This window comes from Macaca thibetana, chromosome 1 (genome assembly GCF_024542745.1).
Source record: "Macaca thibetana thibetana isolate TM-01 chromosome 1, ASM2454274v1, whole genome shotgun sequence".
NCBI lineage: Eukaryota > Metazoa > Chordata > Mammalia > Primates > Cercopithecidae > Macaca > Macaca thibetana.
The window spans coordinates 142,948,445-142,971,688 of NC_065578.1; the positions used below are offsets into that span (position 1 = coordinate 142,948,445).

Genomic DNA, 23,244 nt, shown 5'->3' on the forward strand with positions numbered 1-23,244 from the left:
AGGTAAAAGGACCACAATCCTAGCCTCTGCCTTTTTCATTAAAATCATGTGTTATTTGAGAATATAAAAGATAGTTTTTATTTTTACATTGAAGTAACTATCTTAAGGGCTTTGGCTGCCAATTTAAGATCCTTAAAACGAAAATAAAATACATTTTAGAGAATCACCTACTTGTCCTCCATTAACGACAACATCAGGATGAATGACATTCCCAAGAGACTTAGACATCTTTTCTCCCTTTTCTCCAAGGGTAAATCCATGAACAATCACTGTCCTAAAGGGACAAACCAGCTATGTTAATGATAAACACAATTATATTATCTTTTTGAAGATTACGTATAGCTAAAAAGAGTATCTAAGTTTGACACAAAAATATGATTTTTCTTGACTGATTATGAATGAAAACTTTTCTTTTTCTTTCTTTTTTTTTTTTTTTTTTTTTTTGAGATGGAGTCTCACTCTTGTCACCCAGGCTGGAGTACAGTGGCATGATCTCAGCTCACTGCAACCTCCACCTCCCAGGTTCAAGAGATTCTCCTACCTACTCCTGACCTCAGGGGATCCACTTAACTCGGCCTCCCAAAGTGCTGGGATTACAGGTATGAGCCAACCCACCCGGTCGAAACCTTTCCTTAAAAGTCAAATTCAGCTGGGTGCTGTGGCTCACGCCTGTAATCCCAACACTCTGGGAGGCCAAGGCAGGCAGATCAATTGAGGCCAGGAGTTTGAGGCCAGCCTGGCCAACATGGTGAAACCCCGTCTCCACTACAAATACAAAAATTAGCCGGGTATGGTGGCGTGTGCCCGTAGTCCCAGATACTCGGGAGGCTGAGGCATGAGAATCACTTGAACCCAGGAGGCGGAGACTGCAGTGAGCTGAGATCGTCCCACTGCACTCCAGCCTGGGAGACAGAGTAAGACTCCATCTCAAAAAAAAAAATCATTCTTAGCTCATGTATCACAATGGTTAGTGAACTCTCGACTTACACAAAGGAAAACTTTAGACATTTTCATCACTAAACAGATTATTTTCTGAGCTTCTGCTGTGTACTGATTTTATCATTAAAGCTAACCAGTTTAGAAATAGCAAACTACAGAGATAGCAAGATCAGTGGTTGCCAGGGGCCCTAGGATGGGAGTGGAGATTAGCCACAAATGGGCATGAGAAAACTTTTTAGTGTGTTGGAAATGTTATAAAACCTCTTGTGGTGATAGCGGAAAAACTATATAATTCACTAAAAATAAAAAAAAAAAATTTAATGAAAAAATAAAACCAAGAAAAAGGGCTGGGCGCAGTGGTTCACGCCTGTAATCCCAGCACTTTGGGAAGCCGAGACGGGTGGATCACGAGGTCAGGAGATCAAGACCATCCTCGCTAAGATGATAAAACCCCGTCTCTACTAAAAATACAAAACAATTAGCCAGGTGCGGTGTTGGGCGCCTGTAGTCCCAGCTACTTGGGAGGCTGAGGCAGGAGAATGGCATGAATCCGGGAGGCAGAGGTTGCAGTGAGCTGAGATCGCGCCACTGCACTCCAGGTTGGGCTAAAGAGCGAGATTCGGTCTCAAAAAAAAAAAAAACAGGAAAAAGTATGTCTTAAAAGAGCAGATTATCGTCTCAAAATTATTTTCAAAAGACAATTTGAAAAAAATAGGATCCGCCCTTCTAATGGTCTTTAAAACACATGTTAAGAAACAAAAACATGTAAAAGGGCCAGGCATGGTGGCTCACACCTGTAATCTCAGCACTTTGGGAGGCTCAGGAGCATGGATCACTTGAGATCTGGAGTTTGAGACCAGTCTGGCCAACATGGTGAAACCCCGTCTCTACTAAAAATACAAAAATTAGCCAGGCATGGTGGCATGTGCCTGTAATTCCAGCTACTCGAGAGGCTGAGGCAGGAGAATCGCTTGAACCCGGGAGGCAAAAGTTGCAGTGAGCCAAGATCGCGCCACTGCACTCCAGCCTAGGCGACAGAGCAAGACTGCATCTCAAAAAAAAAGAAACATGCAAAACGTTCTGGGATGGATTTTTATCCTAAGAGAGCCACAATCTTAAGCTAAGCTATTTAGGAATCTTTCTGATTAGTATTTTTACCCACACGTTTGAAAAAGTAATTATGTGTACTAAATGAGAATACCTAATTTAATAAAATTCACGAAAGCAATGTTTCAGCTCACTAGCCACTGTGGATATTACAAATATAAAGGACATCTGCACTCAGTCTGTCTTCTCTCAACCTCGAATATCCTTCCCTACATTCCTCCTGGTCATGTTTTACCATAGATCAAGATCTAGTTCTAGGCCCGGCATGGTGGCTTACGCCTATAATCCTACCACTTTGGGAGGCCAAGGCAGGAGGACTGCTTCAGGCCAGGAGTTTGGGACCAGCATGGGCAATGGGAGGAGAATGCATCTCTAAAAAAAAAGTAAAAATTAGCCAGGTGTGGTGGTGCATGTCTGTAATTCCAGCTACTCAGGAGGCTGAGGCAGGAGGATTGCTTGAGCCTAGGAGATGGAGGCTGCAGCGAGCTCTGACCACACCATTGCACTCCAGCCTGGGTGACTGAATGAGGTCCTTTCTCAAAAAACAAAACAAAACAAACAAACAAAACAGAACTACATAAGTTCCCCCAACTACTCCAGTCAATGCTGACATTTTCTTCAAGGAGTTATGATCTGCATCACACTCACAAGACACGTTGGTGTTGTCTCCCTTGTCCTTTCTCTTTTTTTTTACTTCAAATTCTTACAGGACACTGTAAGCAATCAAGGGTGGTGCCTTACCATCTCTATAGTACTCAGCATAGTGCTTCACACACTGGCAGGTACTCAGCAGGTTGGCTCAGGTATAAATACTTACTTATAAGGTGCTTTCTTCCTTGTGGCCACACTTGTTAATAAGGATGACTGAAACCAACCCCCGAGCTGGTCTTTTCCTTCCAAGTACAAATCTGCTCTTTGGTCAGGACCTCAAAATTAAATATTAAAAGAAAAAGACACCCAGAAATTTAAGTAAATTAAAATAGAAAAAGAAGACACTTATTAATTAATAACAATTAGTGGGGAGGAAGGGAAGCAACTTTACAATAGAGGAAACTGGTAGACGCCACCTTAACCAAGAAAGTGACCAAAGTTACATATCACCAGTAATAACAGGACAGAGATATATCATGTGACTTCTGAAATGATCTATAGAAATAAACACAGTATCCTTTCTGCGATATTCCTACCTAAAATGCATAACATGAATCTAATCATGACAATGCATCCCACAAACCCAGAGAGACCATCTACAAAATAAACCTGTACTACATGAATGTCAAGGTCATGAAAGACACAGAACAAGAACTAGAGAGACATGACAATTAAATGTGACATGTGATCTCAGATTAGATCTTGGGTCCTTTTTTTTCCTCTTTCCACATAGGAGTGTGGTAAAATTAATAAGTTCTACAGACAGTTAACAGTATGGAATCAATGTTAATTCCCTAATTTTGATGTCTGTGTTGGTTACGTTAAGAGATCATCGTGTTTTGGGGAAATATATATTAAAGTATTGAGATAAAAGATGCATCTTTTCCTCTACATATATATACATAGAGAGGACACATAAAGCAAATGTAGTAGAATGTTAACATTAACATTGGAAAATCTAGATGAAGAAGAGCATGCTGTAATTCTTTATAATACTTTGACTTTTCAAAATAAAAGGGTTTTCAAAAAAAGTAACATGAGGTCTTTGATGAAGATTACATCCATATTTTAAATCTAAACTCACAACTCTCAAAGCCCCCATAATCCCTTTTATTTATAAAATTATGATTTGTCCTTATATCCTAAGATTGAAGATTTAGTGTTGCAAACTTTATTTAAGAAAGATTACCTGAGTGGAGGTGGGGAAACAAAATTTAAATAACTGAATCAAACCAACTCAATTACACCAATATTACTGAGCACTTGTTACATAGCAGGCATTGTGTTAGATCCTGGGGAAATCTGGACTCTGCTTCTTGGAGCTGACATCTAGTAGGGTAGATTTTATGTTAAACAAGAAGTAACTGTGATGGGGCCGGGTGTGGTGTCTCACGCTTGTAATCCCAGCACTTTGGGAGGTGGAGGCTGGCAAATCCTGAGGTCAGGAGTTCAAGACCAGCTTGACCAACATGGCGAAACCCCATCTCTAAAAATTCAAAAATTACCTGGGCATGGTGACGGACGCCTGTAATCCCAGCTACTTGGGAGGCTGAGGCAGGAGAATCACTTGAACCCAGGAGGCAGAGGATGCAGTGAGCAGAGATTGTGCCACTCCACTCCAGCCTGGGCGACAGAGTGAGACTCTGTCTCAAAAAAAAAAAGAAAAGAAATAACTGTGATGGGTGTTACCAAGGAGAAAATAAAGGGTTTAACCTAGTCTGTGCAGCCAGGAAAGTCTGAGATAATGTAAGAAAGTAAATGCATATGCAGTGAAAAAAAATCTTTAGCTAGATTGAGAAAATAGAAAAGAAGATCCAAATAAACAAAACCAGAAGTAAAAAAGGAGACATGGGGCCGGACGCGGTGGTGCACACCTATAATCCCAGAACTTTGGAAGGCAGAGGCGGGTGGATCACAAGGTCAGGAGTTCAAGACCAGCCTGGTCAAGATGGTGAAACCCCATCTCTACTAAAAATGCAAACATTAGCCAGGCATGGTGACAGGCACCTGTAACCCCAGTTACTTGGGAGGAATGAGGCAGAGAACTGCTTGAACCTAGGAGGTGGAGTCTGCAGTGCGACGAGATCAGGCCACTGCACTCCAGTCTAGGCGACAGAGCAAGACTCCATCTCAAAAAAAAAAAAAAAAAGATAAAGAAGACATACAACAGACAACAGAGAAATACAAAGGATCATCAGAGACTACTATAAACAAATGTACACTAACACATAGGAAAACCTGGAGGAAATGGATAAACCCCTGGACACATACAACCTACCAAGATTAAACCGGGAAGAAATAGAACAGTAAGGAGTAACTGGACTGAATAAGTAACACAAAGTCTTCCAACAAAGAAAAGTCTAGGACAAGATGGCTTTACTGCTGAATTCTACCAAATATATAAAGAACAACAACAATTCTGCTCAAACTACTCCAAAGAATCCAAGAAGAGGAAACTCTTCTTAAATCACTGTACAAAGCCAGCATTACCCTGATAGCAAAACCAGGCAAAGACACAACAAAAAAGAAAACTACAGGCCAATATCTCTGTTGAACAAAGACACAAAAATCCTCAACAGGTTGGGGGCGGTGACTCACACCTGTAATCCCAACACTTTGGGAGACCGAGGCAGGCGGATCATGCAGTCAGGAGGTCAAGACCATCCTGGCTAACATGGTGAAACCCATCGCCACTAAAAATACAAAAAATTAGCCGGGCGTGGTGGTGGGTGCCTGTAGTCCCAGCTACTGGGGAGGCTGAGGCAGAAAAATTGCTTGAACCTGGGAGGCAGTGGTCGCAGTGAGCTGAGATCGTGTCACTGCACTCCAGCCTGGGCAACAGAGCAAGATTCCGTCTCAAAAAAAAAAAAAAAAAATTCAACGTGGCCAGGCATCGTGGCTCATGCCTGTAATCCCAGCACTTTGGGAGGCTGAGGGGGGCTGATCATTTGAGGTCAGGAGTTTGAGACCAGCCTGGCCAACATGGTGAAACCCCATCTCTATTAAAAATATAAAATTGCTGGGCACGGTGGCTCATGCCTGTAATCCCAGCACTTTGGGAGGCTGAGGCGGGTGGATCACCTGAGGTGGGGAGTTCGATTCCAGCCTGACAAACATGGAGAAACCCCATTTCAACTAAAAATACAAAATTAGCCGGGCGTGGTGGCACATGCCTGTAGTCTCAGCTACTTGAGAAGCTGAGGCAGGAGAATCGCTTGAACCCGGGAGGTGGAGGTTGCAGTGAGCCCAGGTTGTGCCATTGCACTCCAGTCTGGGCAACAAGAGTGAGACTCCATCTCAAATAAATAAATAAATAAATAAAAATTAACCAGGTGTGGTGGCACATGCCTATAATCCCAGCTACTCAGGAGGCTCAGGCAGAAGAATCACTAGAACTCGGGAGGCGGAGGTCGCAGTGAGCCGAGATTGTGCCACTGCATTCCAACCTGGGCGACAGAGTGAGACTCCATCTTAAATAAATAAATAAATAAATATTCAATGCAATTCCATGCATTGAAGAAAGGAAGGAAGAAAGGGAGGAAGGGAGGAAGGGAGGAAGGGAGGAAGGAGGAGGAAGGAAGGAAGGAAGGAAGGAAGGAAGGAAGGGAGGGGAGGGAGGGAGGGAGGGAGGGAGGGAGGGAGGGAGGGACGGAGGGAGGGAGGGAGGGAGGGAAGGAAAGAGCGAAAGAAAGAGCGAAGGAAGGAAGGAAGGAAGGAAGGAAGGAAGGAAGGAAGGAAAGAAAATAGACCCTTACCTCTCATCATATACAAAAATCAACTCAAAAGAGAGACTTATATCTAAGGTCCCCAACTATGAAACTACTAGAGGAAAACATAGGAGAAATCCTCTAGGACATCGGTCTAGGCAAAACTGTTATGGCTAAGACTTCAAAAGCACAAGTAAAGGAACAAAAACAGACAAATGGGACTATATTAAGAAAAAGTTGCAGCACAACGAAGGAAACAATCAACACAGTAAAGAGACAACCTGTAGAATGGAAGAAAATATTTGCAAACTATTTGTCTGACAAGGGACTAATATTCGGATTCAAGTAAAGAAACAGCAAAAACAAGAAACAACAAAAAAAATCTCATTACAAAGCGGGTAAAGGGTCTGAACAGACACTTCTCAAAGGATGTCATATAAATGGACAACAGGTATATGAAAAAATGTTCAACATCACTAATCATCAGGGAAGTGCAAATCAAAAACAGTGACATATCATCTTACCCCAGTTAGCCCAGAATGGCTATTATCAAAAAGAAAGTAACAAATGATGGCAAGGATGTGGAGAGAACAGAACTATTATACACTGTTGGTGGGAATGTAAATTAGTACAGCCATTATAAAAAACATTACAGAGGTTTCTTTTCAAAAAACTAAAAACAGAACTATCATATGATCCAGCAATCCCACTACTAGGTATTTATGCAAAGGAAATAAAATCAGCATATCAACCGGATACCTGCATCTCCATGTTTATTACAACACTACTCACAATAGCCAAGATACGGAATCGGTCTAAGTATCCATCAAAGATGAATGGATAAAGAAAATGTGATAAATACACACAATGGAATACTATTCAGCCATATCCTGTCATTAGCAGCAACATGGATGGAACTGGAGGTCATGATGTTAAATGAAATAAGCCAAGCATAGAAAGACAAATACTCCATAATCTCACTCATATGTGGGAGTTTAAAAAGTTGATCTTATGGAGGTAGAAAGTAGAATGATAGTTACCAGAGGCTGGGAAGGGTGAGAGGGAGGGATGAAGAGCGTTTGGTTAATGGGGATATGGTTAATGGGGATAGAAAAGGAGTTACTTATATGGGATAAATTCTAGTGTTTAATACAGTAAGGCAAATATAGTAACAATTTATTGCATATTTCAAAATAACTAGAAGAGAAGATATAAAATGTTCCCACCACAAAGAAATGGTAAATGTTTGGGTAAATGTTTAAATACCCTCATTTGATCATTACATATTGAATGCACCTATCAAAACACTACAAGTACTCAATAATATGTACAATTATTATGAATTAATTTAAAATTTTTCTGTTGCAGTGAAAATTATTTGGTTAAGAATATTACACTCTGGCCGGGTGCGGTGGCTCACATTTGTAATCCCAGCACTTTGGGAGGTTGAGGCAGGTGAATCATTTGAGGCCAGGAGTTTGAGACCAGCCTGGCCAACACGGTGAAACCCCTTCTCTACTAAAAATACAAAAATTAGCTGGGCATGGTGGCACATGCCTGTAATCCCAGCTGCTCAGGAGGCAGAGGCAGGAGAGTCACTTGAACTCAGGAGGTGAAGGCTGCAGTGAGCTGAGATCGTACCACTGCACTCCATCCTGGGCAACAGAGTGAGACACTGTCTCAAAAAAAAAAAAATCACACTCTAGAAGTATTATGACTAAACTCTATCAGATAGGTTTTTATGACCGTTTTCATGGATTTTAAACCACTCGACGGCGCCAAATATAACATGCACTCACTGCACTTGGTAATGTAAAAATGATTTCAGAAACTGAAAAGCAACAATGGTAGTACCATTAATTCTCACAAAGCCTAAAGCAGTGAATAAACTTTGAAATACACTATACCTCACGGTTTCACAATTGGCATACTCTTTTCTGAAATTCAGAATGCTGCCCAACATGTGCCAGCAGGAAACTCTTCTTCCTACTACCTTAAGTAGTGGTATTGACCTGCATTTTCAATACAGAGTCATGCATTGCTTAACAATAGAGATATACTCTGAGAACTGTGCCCTTAGGTGATTTCATCATTGTGTGAACATCATAGAGTGTACTTACACAAACCTCAATGGGATAGCCGACTCTACATCTAGCCAACATGGCACAGTGTATTGCTCCTAGGCTACAAACCTGCACAGCATGTTACTGTACTAATACTGCAGGCAACGTCAGCACATGGTACGTATTTGTGTATCTAAACATATCTAAACACAGAAAAGGTACAGTAAAAATACAGTAGTCATCCCTTGATATATGCAAAGGATTGGTTCTAGGACCCAGCAACCCCTCAGCCCCCCACCCCTACATGTACCAAAATCTGTGAATACTCAAATACAGCAGTCCCAAAGTTGGCCCTGCTGAATCTGCATATATGAAAAGTCAGCCCTCCCTTTCTATATGTGAGTTTCAAAATCCTGAGAATACTATATTTTCCATCTGCATTTCATTGAAAAAAATTGCATATAAGTAGACCTGTGCAGTCAGAACCCTGTTGTTCAGCAGTCGAATTTATTATCATCTTGTGGGGCCATCATCATGTATGCAGTCTGCTACTGACTGCAATGTCATTATGTAACACGTAACTGTAATTTAGGGAAGCAAAGTACCAAAACTTGCAGTATTTTCCCTCAAATATGCTGGGAGAAAATTATGAAATAATAATTCTAAAAATCACTACAAAAAAATTATAAAAATATGTAACTTATATTTGGCCATTATTATTATGCACGTTTTATCTGTAATAGAGAGAAAACATGAATTTACATGCATTTTGTTTTTAAAATTTCCTAAGCTGAAAGAAAGGCTTAAATGAAGGAAATAGATCCACCTACTAGGAATCCCATTGTGCGATTCGTAGACAAGCTACTTTTCCCACATACCCTTACTCCAGAAAGCAAACAGGGTCTCTCGGGCCAAAGCTGGCCCTTAGTAAGAGTGTGAGGAACTGTGTGATCCATCACTGCTTCCGTGACATCTCATCCCTGTCTCCAACTTCACTTAGTTGCCTTAAAAATATTTCTTCTCAAGCATCTAAACATATCCTCTGATACGTGCCTTCTCCTACTACTCCTTTCTAATTCCTGCCCAGTGTCTCTCCTTTCTCTTTATCCAATCAGTCAAAAACATTCCCTAATTATCAGTAAGTATAAAAGTTAGTCGGCTGTTTGTACAGAGAGGAGAAAAAGCCACAAAAAGCAATGTAGTATAGAAGATGAGAACTGAAAATCAGGGTACTTGAGTTCCAGTTTGACACTATTAAGCTATGTGACCATCAACTAACTTGGCTCTAAGTCAATTTCATTTTCTCTTCTGAAAAATGATGAGGTCAGACTATTTCAGTGACTTCCAAACTTCGTTTTACAAAACTGGGTGCCTTGGGGTTGCCAAGTGGCCAAGGAGAATGAACTGGTTGAAAGGAGGAAAAATATTCCCATTTTTAACTATTTTCTGTATTGTAAATTCTAAATGAAATTTCATCTAGAAAAACAGAAAAAGGTTTAGAAATCATTGGATTGAGTAAACTCTAAGGGTCCTTCCAGGTCTAAAATATAGCAGATCTCTAAATAAAGCACACACACAAAAAAAGGTTTTGATCATAGATCCCTTCTAAATACCAATTCCATATTTTCAAAACGTCTTGATCAGCATATATCTATTTTTTAAAATTACCTGGAAGAACATGAGACCATGAAGTTCCACTATCAAACCAGATGTCCAAAATATCCTGACCTGGAACATATTCCAAGGCATCAGGGCCACCAACCTAGTAAGATAATGTAAAAGCATGTTAGGTACACAAAGATCACAATACAGACAACAAATACTGTACCCCAAAAGTCTTCAGAAATGAAATGCAACCATTAAGTTCACATTTTTAGATGAAATTTACAGTATTTTTAAGCATTTCACAGTTAAGTACAACTCCCTCCATTCACATTTAAAAGTATCTGTGGCCACTGAATTACACATTTACCAATGTAATATGAATTGGTTTCTGTTTTCTTGAAATTAACTTTAAATTTGGATATTTTAATGTGTGATACAATCAGCTAACTCTACTACAGATCCTACAAAGGCCTGATGTAACATTAGGCACTGTTCTCTCACAGTAAATTACATGAGCTTAGTTAACATTAATCAATCCTGGCCCTCAATGAGGTAACAATTGACCCTCACATTCCACTACTTTATTAAATACTACACTTTTTTTTTTTTTTTTTTTTTTTTGAGACAGAGTCTCACTCTGTCACCCAGCTTGGAGTGCAATGGCACAATCTTGGCTCACTGCAATCTCCGTCTCCTGGATTCAAGCAATTCTTCTGCCTCAGCCTCCTGAGTAGCTGGGACTCAAGACATGTTGCGCCACCATGCCTGGCTGATTTTTTGTTTTATCTTTTCTTTTTTTTTTTGAGACAGAGTTTCACTCTGTTGCCCAGGCTACAGTGCAGTGGTGCAATCTCTGCTCACTGCAAGCTCTGCCTCCCGGGTTCACGCCATTCTCCCACCTCAGCCTCCCGAGTAGCTGGGACTACAGGGGCTCACCATCGTGCCCAGCTAATTTTTTGTATTTTTAGTAGAAATGGGGTTTCACCGTGTTAGCCAGGATAGTCTTGATCTCCTGACCTCGTGATCCACCCACCTCGGCCTCCCAAAGCGCTGGGATTACAGACGTGAGCCACTGAGCCCTGCCTTTTTTTTTTTTTTTTTTTTAGCAGCGATGAGGTTTCACCATGTTGGCCAGGCTGGTTTTGAATTCCTGACCTCAGGTGATCCGCCCGTCTTGGCTTCCCAAAGTGCTGGGATTACAGGTGTGCACCACTGCGCCCGACCTAATACTACACTTTGTTTTGGGGGGACGGGCTCTCACTCTGTAACCCAGGCTGCAGTGCAGTGGTGCAATCTCAGCTCGCTGCAACCTGTCTTCCAGGCTCAAGCCATCCTCCCACCTCAACCTCCCGAGTAGTTGGGACTACAGGCGCATGCCACAATGCCTAGCTAATTTTTATATATATTTTTTTTTTTTGTAGAGACAGGGTTTTGCCATGTTAACAGCCCAGGCTGGTCTCAAACTCATGGACTCAAGCTATCTGCTTGCCTCAGCCTTTCAAAGTGCTGGGATTACAGCACTTAAATACTACACATCACACCCAGCCTTAAATACTACAGTTCTATAGTTAAACAAAATGTCTACTTTCAAACTGCATTAGCTTCTAATTTACAGTAAATAAATTTGTTAACTTTACATAAGATGCTTTTTTAACTCTCAAGAATTTCCCTTGTTGTCATCAAGTCCTGTAATACACACAAAAGCTGTTAAATACAAACAGAAATTTACCTCAGATAAGACTTCTTTTGGAAGAAGTTGCTCAGGGGGAAGAGTCCACCAGACATCACTGCCGTGCTGTTCCACTAGTTTAACAATATGCTCAATGGTTTGGCTATTTCAGGGGGGACATGGCAGAATTATTCAATTAACTATTGTGATGAATAACAAACAATTTAAAATTAACAAATAGTGATTTCTTTTCCTATCTTTTTCCTCAAACCTTAGTTTGAAAAGCTGCTATCATTTTAAATTCAATATAAGTAAAAAATTGATTATACATATCCTTAAAAAGAAAAAAAAAAAAAGAACTTCTTCTGACCACCCTGTTTCCATTACTGATTTACCTATTTCTTACTAATCTATTTTCTATACAGGTACTTATACTCGAAACCTCCTAATTATCTTTCCTCTTCTGATTTCTGCCTTAATTAAACCAACACATTCTCTCAGTTCTACCTTTGAAAGTTTACAGTGGTTCCCACTCACACTCTATCAGTCCAACCTCATTCCCTGAAAACTAAACTGATGCAATCAATGGTCTGAAAGCACTTCCCCCTACCCTCATCCCTTTACTTTACAAAACAGACCTTGAAATAGATGCATTCCTAAACTGCTTTTATCACACTAATTCTCTGCTTGAAAACTTTCCAGGACTCCCTCCCTGCTTACAGACATCTGCATAAGATGCAATGCCATACTAGAGCAGAGACTGTGACGACAGATATCCAGGCTTATATTCTGACTGTCACTTTGTATTTATGATCATGCACAAGTACTAGAACTTCTTTAAGACCTAGCTTTCCCTTCTGTTAAGAACAATCTAATTCATTGCTCAGAAACTACTGAACACCTCCAGCGTCTTGGGTACGGGCACTAGAGAGACAGCAGTTGGCAAAATACGCAAGACCCTCCCCTGATGAAACTTAACATTGTAGTAATCCTAGACACTTCCCTCGAACAACTACAAACTAAATGAGACTATACATGTAAAACTTAGTACAGTACCTAACACATGACAGAAAGCCAATCAACCCCTATCAAATAAACAACAGAACTGGTCATATCTTTGGGAAGATAGACAGTAATAAATTATTTGAAAATTAAACTCAAGGAAATAAAAGCATACTATAGTTTCTCACAAAAATAACATTTTTAATTTATTAGAATATTGACTTTATTATTGCAGCTTTGTTGCTATTACAGCTTCCTCTAGTTGCTTTTCATTTAGTCACAGTATAATGGCCAAGAGCATGGATCCTGCCAGCAGGGGGCTTTGGCTTAATTTCTGGCTCCACGACTTGAACCTGGGCAAGGCACTTAACATTTCTGTGCCTCAGTTTCCTCATTTGTAAAACACAAATAGTAAAAGCATCATTAAGAGACTTCCTATGAATATTAACTGAGTTAATAAATATAAAACACATAGAACAATATCTGGCACATTTGAATAAATATTATGTACGCATTATTCAGACTGATTATTTGACGTCAGGTCTGGGCCTGATAATTCACAGATAAATGAAGTGTTTACCAAAAATTGTTGTGGAAGGCAAAATCAAATGAGTATAAATTAAATATGCTCTACAGGCCGGGCACAGTGGCTTACGCCTGTAATCCCAGCACTTTGGGAGGCCAAGGCGGGTGGATCACGAGGTCAGGAGATTGAGACCATTCCGGCTAACATGGTGAAACCCCATCTCTATTAAATACAAAAAAATTAGCCGAGCATGGTGGCAGGTGCCTGTAGTCCCAGCTACTGGGGAAGCTGAGGCAGGAGAATGGCGTGAACCCAGGAGGCAGAGCTTGCAGTGAGCCGAGATCACGCCACTGCACTCTAGCCTGGGCAACAGAGCGAGACTCCGTCTCAAAAAAAACAATAAATAAATAAATATGCTCTACAAATTTAAATTTGAAATACCTTATAAAAGCTGGATATCACTAAGTTGGTATTCTATGAAGGATAGATTTTAAAAGTATAACGCTACCATCATGTACTTTGAAGAACTTACAATGAGAAAGGAAAATGGGCATAAATGCATGTTTCTAAGACACTGAATCATTTCAGATGGACTTTAACAGTAAAGATAAACTTTTATGTTATCAGACCATAAAAACCTTATGTAATAACTACCTAGTTATATGACAATAGTATTTAGTTACATATTACTATCTTACAGAGTTTGTCCAGAACATTTTCAGTTAAGAAAATATGAACATAGTATAACAGAAAAACCTGAATAAATCTAAAGACCAAAAAAAAAAAAAAAAAACAAAAGATTACAACCACAAAAGAGAGATACTAGTAAAGTACATTTACACGCAAATATATGCACAATTACAGTACATAATACTTCATACTAATGAAATTCTCATTAAAAAATAATAATTCTAAAAATGGGTGTCATTTGCCTTTCTTTTTTAAAATGTTATCATTAGACTGCCAAGTTTAGGTAAAGAGTAAAATAAAACAGTAAATGTATTGGAAAAACACATAAAAATAATATCAAAGTAAAAGTAAATGTCTCAAATTTCATATTAATTTAGCAAATACAGTAGAAATGTTAGGATAAAGAATATTAACCAGAAGCATGTATACATATACCACGTATCTTTTTCAAAGCACTTTACAAGCACTTGCTAACTGGATTCACAGAAATACACAGTGGGTCTTGACAGATGATTTGTTCTGCACCTTAGGGTTCCTTAAATTACGAGGCTAAGCAAGTAACAGTTAAAATCAGGGCTTGATTTGTGTTTCCAAAATCATATATAGTTTGGTGTGCTGTTTTTACTTCTTTATTCTGCCTCTCTAACTCATCTATAAAGACAACACTGTAACTGAATTCACACTCGTACTCTCTGGAGTTTGCTAAGCAATGGCAGAAAGGCTCTTTTACCCAGGTATAGAGTGACGACTGCGTATCAGAGATGAAGTGAGAAACTAGGCAGTCCCAGGAGATTAGTATGTTGACACAGCAAGTACTAAGTCCAAAAACCAGACTCTACCTGTGATTTACTGGAAAATGACAGGAATAAATCATATTATTTTTTGAGTTTCAGTTTCTATAAACATTGGAAAAAGTTGTGAAGAAGAAGACTAGGTGAAAATTTTTATTCTTAAAAGAAAAAGTCCTAATAACTAAAGAAAAGTGAGTAACTTTATGACTATAGATGAAACATACACATTTTATTTTAATTAATTACGTAAATTTTTTTGAGACAAGGTGTCACTCGGTGGCCCAAGTTGGATTACAGTGGCATGATCATAGCTCACTTGAAGCCTTGAACTCCTGTGTCATGTAATTCTCCCGCCTCAGCCTCCCGAGTAGCCGGGACTACAGGCCCACGCCAAGATGCCCTGCTTTTTTTTTTTTTTTTTCTTCGCCCCTCTAGAGATGGGAATCTCGCTTTGTTGCTCAGGCTGGTCTCGAACGCCTGGCCTCATGCAATCCTCCAGTCTTAGCCTCCCAAAATGCTGGGATTATGGGTTGTGAGCCACCACACCCAGCTCCACATCCATATTTGAGAAACCTAAATTCAACTTTAATAAAACTAAGCTCTTTTTCATATTCTTGGCCTGGCACGGTGGCTCATGACTATAATCCTAGCACTTTGGGAGGCCAAGGCAAGAGGATCACTTGAGCCCAGGAGTTCAAGACCAGCCTGGGTAACACAGTAAAGACCCCACATCTATTTTAAAAAAATAAAAATGAGTTCTTTTTCATATTCCTAAATATCAGAAAATTCAGTGACATTTTAAATGTTATTTAACTATATTCAAGTAACCTACTAAGTATATAACTAAAAGCATTAAGAAAGAAATATTCCAATTTTGCTGTTGGCACGTTATTAAAGCAACCATAAAATCCTACCAAGTTTAGTCAGATACCTCTAATCTAAAATTCATTTTAATTGCTACATTTTTTATAACGATATTAGTAATTTAGTTATAGAACATATTTTAATATAAGAAATGTAATTTTGTGTTTTATATATACTTTATTTGCAAATTTTTTTTTTTTTTTTTTTTTGAGACGGAGTCTCCCTCTGTCCCCGGGGGCTGGAGTGCAGTGGCCGGATCTCAGCTCACTGCAAGCTCCGCCTCCTGGGTTCACGCCATTCTCCTGCCTCAGCCTCCCGAGTAGCTGGGACTACAGGCGCCCGCCACCTCGCCCGGCTAGCTTTTTGTATTTTTTAGTAGAGACGGGGTTTCACCATGTTAGCCAGGATGGTCTCGATCTCCTGACCTTGTGATCCGCCCGTCTCAGCCTCCCAAAGTGCTGGGATTACAGGCTTGAGCCACCGCGCCCGGCTTTTATTTGCAAATTTAAAAAACTTTTTTAAAAACTAACAAAAGTCTCTTAGTGAGGAAGAAAAGTTTTTCCTTTAGCTTACCTAATTACACTTACGAGAAACAACGTAACTACACATTAGCTACACCAATGAAAAGCAATCCTGCAATCATTTTTAAAAATCCAATTTCAGAAAGGCTATTGTAAATAAAACAACATACTTCAGACTTTTTTTCCTTGTTACATATGTATAGGAATCAGAACAAAAGAAAAATTTGTTCAATGTATCCAAAAGAAACATGAAACATTTTTAAGGGAAGAAGCTTTATCTCATTAAGATAGCAAGTCTCACTAATATTTAGAGAGCAAGACTTCCTTCCTTCCTTTATATTGTGAATTATGAAAACATCATGTTCTAAATAAAGTCTACTAAATGTACTTTAGTAAGCATTATGTTCTATAATTAGGTTCTATTTTGAGATTCTAGATAAATTATTTATATTTTTAAAACAATAAAGTTGGCCGGGTGCGGTGGCTCAAGCCTGTAATCCCAGCACTTTGGGAGGCCGAGACGGGCGGATCACGAGGTCAGGAGATCGAGACCATCCTGGCTAACACAGTGAAACCCCGTCTCTACTAAAAAATACAAAAAACTAGCCGGGCGAGGTGGCGGGCGCCTGTAGTCCCAGCTACTCGGGAGGCTGAGGCAGGAGAATGGCGTAGACCCGGGAGGCGGAGCTTGCAGTGAGCTGAGATCCGGCCACTGCACTCCAGCCTGGGCGACAGAGCGAGACTCCGTCTCAAAAGAAAAAAAAAAAAAAAAAAAAACAATAAAGTTAATTTTAAAATGAGAGAGTAAAGAAAAACCCAACAAATATATGTTAATTAGCTAGATTTAGCCATTCCACAATGCATACATATTTCAAAACATGTTGTACATAATATATGCAATTTTTGTCAATTGAATAAATTAATTTTGGGTGGGCACGGTGGTTCACACCTGCAATCCTAGCACTTTGGAAGGCTGAGGTAGGTGAATCACTTGAGCTAAGGACTTCAAGACCAGCCTGGGCAACAAGGCAAAATCCAGTCTCTACAAAAATACAAAAATTAGCCAGGTATGGTGGTGCGTGACTGTAGTCTCAGCTACTTGGGGGGAGGATCACTTGAACCCGGGAGGTAGAGGTTGCAGTGAGCTGAGATCGCGCCTGGCAATAGAGCGAGACTCTGTCTCAAAAAAAAAAAAAAAAAAAAAAAAAAAAAAAAAAAGGCCAGGCGCGGTGACTCACGCCTGTAATCCCAGCACTTTCGGAGGCCGAAGCCGCCGGATCACGAGGTCAGGAGCTCGAGACCATCCTGGCTAACACGGTGAAACTCCCTCTCTACTAAAAATACAAAAAATCAGCCGGGTGAGGTGGCGGGCACCTGTAGTCCCAGCTACTCGGGAGGCTGAGGCAGGAGAATGGCCTGAACCCGGGAGGTGGAGCTTACAGTGAGCCGAGATCGTGCCACTGCACTCCAGCCTGGGCCACAGAGATTCCATCTCAAAACAAACAAAACAAAACAAAGAAAGTGTGACAGAGAGTTTTGAGGCCAGGCGCGGTGGCTCACTCCTGTAATCTCAGCACTTTGGGAGGCCGAGGAGGGCAGATCACCTGAGGTGGGGAGTTCGAGACCAGCCTGACCTACATGGAGAAACCCCATCTCTACTAAAAATACAAAAATTAGCCAGGCATGGTGGCGCATGCCTGTAATCCCAGCTACTTGAAAGAATGAAACAGGAGAATCACTTGAACCCGGGAAGCAGAGGTTGCAGTGAGCCAAGATCCCGCCATTGCACTCCAGCCTGGGGAACAAGAGCAAGACTCCGTCTCAAAAAAAAAAAAAAGTGTGACAAAGAGTTTTGAAAACAAAAATTGCAATAAAAATAAAAAATTGCAAAATAAAAATGATAAAAAACATGACATAAAAAGATATTTGCGGGCGCGGTGGCTCAGCCTGTAAAGCACTTGAGATCTAGGTCAGGAGATAATGATGTCTCTACTAAAAATACAAAAAACAGCCGGGCGTGGTGGCGGGCGCCTGTAAGCTACCCGGGATAAATTTAACCCGGGAGGCGGAGCTTGCAGTGAGCCGAGATCGCGCCACTGCACTCCAGCCTGGGCGACAACAAGACTCCGTCTCAAAAAAAAAAAAAAAAAAAAAAAAAGATAATTTGAAAAAAGTATATAAAGTTAACTGCAAACAAGTGCTGAAAAGATACTCATTATAGAGATGTGACAAACATCTAACAAAATCCGAACGTTGGATATGTTATGTGCATTTGCTTTTCATACACAAGGAACTAGGCAACCGTTAAGAGCTAAGCTGACATTTTTAACAGGTGCATATTCATTCTTCTAAAACTAATTAAATTACATCTTCTTTTGTATATCATTATGTTCCTTTATAAACAACTGTATTGGACATCTTAATACACTTCACACAAGAGGTATTAGTCCTACTTCCTTTGGGTAAATACTTACAGGTGGAATTTTTTTATAATGAAACCAAGATAATACTTAAAAGATTTTTTTAAACAATTTTCTGTTTCCTAAAAAAATTTTTAAACAATTTTCTATTTCTTTGTGATATTTAATATTCTTCAGAAAAAAATACAATAAAAATTCTAATTTATCTGAAGTTTAAGAATTCTCCCTTTATTTCTTTAATATCCTATACTTAACACAAACTCATAGTTAACCTGTAACCCAAAGATCAGTATAAATGACTGCTGATAAAAGTGGGTGAAACCACTTATCAGTATGTAATCTATATGCTTCCACCTTAGTGCTTTATTTCATAAAGTAATAAATCTATCATAAAACCTTGTACTTTACTCAAAGGCCTTATCTCAGCACAAGCATTATGTGTCCCTTCTTAGGTTTCAAACTGAGAAAATCCACTAGGTAGCATGAGCAACTATGATACCAGCCAATCACTCTGAACTTCGATATCAACTGGAATGAGGCTTATTAGCGTGTTACGGACATTAAGCAGCATTAAGATTACTAAGCAACAAAGAAACTACGGCTGTCATCCCACTGTCTTCTGTGTTTTGTCTTTATAAGCAAAAATATTAAGGATTATTAAGACAACTTTTCTTCTGTAACTTACTGGAAGAAGAATGAGGTAAGAGGCTAAATGTTTCACATTTGTTTACTAAATTTAATTCTAGAACAAAGTTAAATTTGGGAGGGGAAATTCTATTTTTAATTTAATCCTAGATTTATGTTTTAAAGGTGACAGAAAATCATTTTGGAGAAATTTTTCTTTAATGAACATAAATTTTTTGAACAAAAGGTTTATTATTGTTAATTGAGAAAAAAATTGAGGTAGCTAAAGTTAACACTCAAATTATATTGGAAATTCCTTGGCTATTTTTACTAAATTTCTCATGATTTCCAGAAGTTAGGGGCTAAGTTTCCCTATGTTAATCATAGCATTAATAGCATGAAAGTGATTATAACTGTCTGAAATGATGAAAGAAATTTAACCAACTTCTTTTCCTTCCCAGGTAGCCAGTGTTTCTAAATTTTATCTGATTTATGCTAAAAATTATTTCTTCTGTTTTTATTGACTAGTAACAGATTTCAACCTAAATTCTAATGGCATTATATCACAGATTCAAAAAATGACCTATTTCAGTAAAGTCAGAAATTGAATTATTTCTTGAGAAAATACAAATATGATCTAAAATGCAAATGACACTATTAATTCAAATCAAAATAAAACATCAGCATTTCAAATCTACCAGTCCCTAAACTGATTCAGAACATGAATGTTGACTTTCTTCTGTGAAACAAGTATACTTAGAGATAATGTACAGATCCCATGATGAGCAAAAGGATTCTCCTTATATGTTTAATGGTGTTATCAAGTGTAACAGCAACTCCATGTGGACTGTGTACCAATTTCCAGTGGAGATGCTGTTACTTTTGATGGTTACCAACTTGACACAATATAAAGGTATAATAAAGAAAGACAGAAAATTGTGGTCACTTGGACTCTCATTTGATTCAGGTGGAAAAAAAGATAAACTTTCAGCCTGTTTTACAAAATTAACAAGTAATAAGAATTAATATCAATTTTCTTAAATTCAAGTTTTGCAACACCAAAAAGATCCAATAATGGAAGAGGATTAAAGTCATCATTAAGAAATGGTATACAGGAAAATGACCTATGAATTGACAGACACTATAGCTGAGTTTGTCTGTCATTTCTTTAGGCCAATATTCTGTATGACTGTGCTACTTCAATATCAGAAATCGACGAACACCATGCAACCAACGCAATGACAGGTATGCAGAAGATAATCTGTAACACTATCATGTAGATGTCTTGAAGAATTAAAACATAAATATACCTAATGAAAACTTGTTTGTGTTTTTCTGACAAACCTCATATTTATTTAATCTAACAGTCAACCTATGTACCATTTATTTATCAGGATGTATCAATTAAACCAGTTTGCTATATTTACTAATACATACATATGATCCACCTCAGAGTCCAGAGGGCTGTTTCACCAAGGAATTTCCACCCACCTCAATCACTTCAGTGAAATTCCCTAGACATCTTGCTCTCCAAATAATAAAAAGAAGAGTAGCCAGGTACAGTGGCTCCCGCCTGTAATCCCAGCACTTTGGGAGGCTGAGGCAGGCGGATCACTTGAGGTCGGGAGTTTGAGACCAGCCTGACCAACATGGAGAAACCCCGTCTCTACTAAAAAAGAAAAAAAAAAAAAAAAAAAAAATATATATATATATATATATATATATAAATTAGCCGGGCGTGGTGGCACATGCCTCTAATCCCAGCTACTCGGAGGCTGAGGCAGGAGAATTACTTGAACCTGGGAGGTGGAGGTTGCAGTGAGCCGAGATCACGCCATTGCATTCCAGCCTAGGCAATAAGAGTAAAACTCTGTCTCAAAAAAAAAAAAAAAAGAGGAGACAATGACATGGCTTATAAAACTTTGCAAAACAAAACCAACTTTCCAGTGTGAAATTTTAAACAAATTCTTGTGGAAATTCATCTCAGCTATAATCACTTTAATTCTTTTTCTTTTAAACTGAGTTTGAGGCTGGGCATGGTGGCTCATGCCTGTAATCTCAGCACTCTGGGAGGCAGAGGCAGATGGATCCTTTGTGGCTAGGAGTTCAAGACCAGCTTCGTCAACATGGCAAGAGCCCATCTCTACTAAAAATACAAGAATTAGCCAGGTCAGTGGCGGGCGCCTGTAGTCCCAGCTACTCAGGAGGCTGAGGAGGGAGAATCACTTGAACCTGGGAGGCGGAGGTCGTAGTGAGCCAAGATCGCACCACTGCACTCCAGCTTGGGTGACAAAGTGAGACTGTATCAAAAATAAAATAAAATAATCTGAACTGGACAGAATTTACATTAATTCTTAATATGGGTATTAAGATATTAGTAGTTTACATCTGACCAAGCTCTATAAGATCAACACAGCAACAATATTTAGATTATTCATAGAGTCTTACCTCAGCTCCAACTTATAATAATATTGAAATAGCTTTCCAATTATTTTCCGGTCTCTAGCCACTACTTTCTTTTCCTAAAACATACTCTTACTCCTCAAGTCTACTTAAAAGTTTAAACTCCTTAACAGCATAACTTAGAAAAAATTCCATTCACCAAATTAAAAGAAATTGCTCAAAGAAAATGAAAATCGAGAATGTGTTCCTAAAAGGAATAATTAACATCCCCCTCTCCACATCTGTGAAAAACAGTAACAACACTCAAAGCCTCCGTAATAGTACTAGAAGATAAACTAGCTAGACTATTATCTCATTAAAAACAGGGGCCACGTCAGTCTTGTTCACTGTAGCTACTAGCAGTTCCTAGCACGGACACATACTAAGTGCTTAACAATGTGTTCTGTTTTGTTTCGTTCTGAAGAGACAGTGTCTTGCTCTGTCAGCCAGGCTGGAGTGCAGTGGCATGATCATAGCTCACTATAACCTCAAACTCCTGCACTTGAGCGATCCTCTGGCCTGAGCCTCCCAAGGAGCTGGGACTACAGGCCCACACCACTACACCAGCTAATTTTTAAATTTTTCTGTAGAGATGGGGTCTCACTGTTGCCCAACTGTGAACTGCTAGCTTCAAGCAATCCTGCCGCCTTGGCCTCCCAAAGTGCTGGGATTACAGGCGTGAGCCACCACGCCCACATAACAATGTTTCTCGAGTGAATACATGAACGGCGCATCATCTATGGCATACTGTGCTTTACACGAAGTAGTTTGCATTTATTATTTAGTATTCATAACAGTCTACCTGCAACCATTGCTTTTCCTATTTTATAGAGGAGCCAGAGGTTAAGTAAATTCCTCAGTCTCACACACAGTGAATGGCAAAGCCTGAGTTCAAATTCAGTTGCCATTCTCCAAAGCTCATAGATTTCCAAGCAACTTCTCTTTCAAAAAGCACAAAAGGGAACTCTTCAGGATAAAAGAATTATTCTAAGACACAATTGTGATAGTGGCTGTTAACTGAATAAATTTAGTATAAATCACTTTAATAAATTTTTTTCTTTTTTAATTTCTTTGAGACAGAGTCTCGCTCTGTCGCCCAGGCTGGAGTCCAGTGACGTGATCTTGGTTCACTGCAGCCTCCGCCCCCCAGGTTCAAGCAATTCTCTGCCTGACCCTCCCGAGTACCTGAGATTACAAGTGCCCGCCACCACGCCTGGCTAATTTTTTATTTTCAGTAGAGACGGGGTTTCACCATCTTGGCCAGGCTGGTCTTGAACTCCTGACCTCATGACCTACCCGCCTTGGCCTCCCAAAGTGCTGGGATTACAGGCAAGAGCCACCGTGCCCAGTCATGAATTTTACAGTATGTAAAGTATGCCTTAATAAAGTTTAAGAATGAGGCAGATCTATGTGTAGTGATTTGGAATAAACTATAACACATAAAGTGAAAAAAATCTAGGCACAGAGCAGTAGATAGAGATACTCCCTTTTGTATAAACATATGTATATGCTGACAGAAGAATTCATTTTTTTCTGGAAAGATTCAGAAATAACTGTAAACAATGACTGCCTCAAGAAAAGGTTCTGGGTACCTGGAGTAGGAAAAAGCCTACTTTTCAGTGT

General features: G+C 39.4%; 1 protein-coding gene across 1 annotated transcript in view; it reads right to left on the reverse strand.

The window, feature by feature from the left end:
* IARS2 (isoleucyl-tRNA synthetase 2, mitochondrial) overlaps positions 1-23,244 on the reverse strand; it is a 72,306-nt gene that overhangs the window by 10,899 nt on the left and 38,163 nt on the right. The window contains exons 13-16 of the mRNA XM_050761051.1: positions 11,802-11,904; positions 10,136-10,229; positions 2,864-2,972; positions 172-274 (exon numbers count right to left, since the gene is read on the reverse strand). Of these exons, the coding sequence (XP_050617008.1) occupies positions 172-274; positions 2,864-2,972; positions 10,136-10,229; positions 11,802-11,904 (409 nt within the window). The remainder of the gene's footprint in view (positions 1-171; positions 275-2,863; positions 2,973-10,135; positions 10,230-11,801; positions 11,905-23,244) is intronic.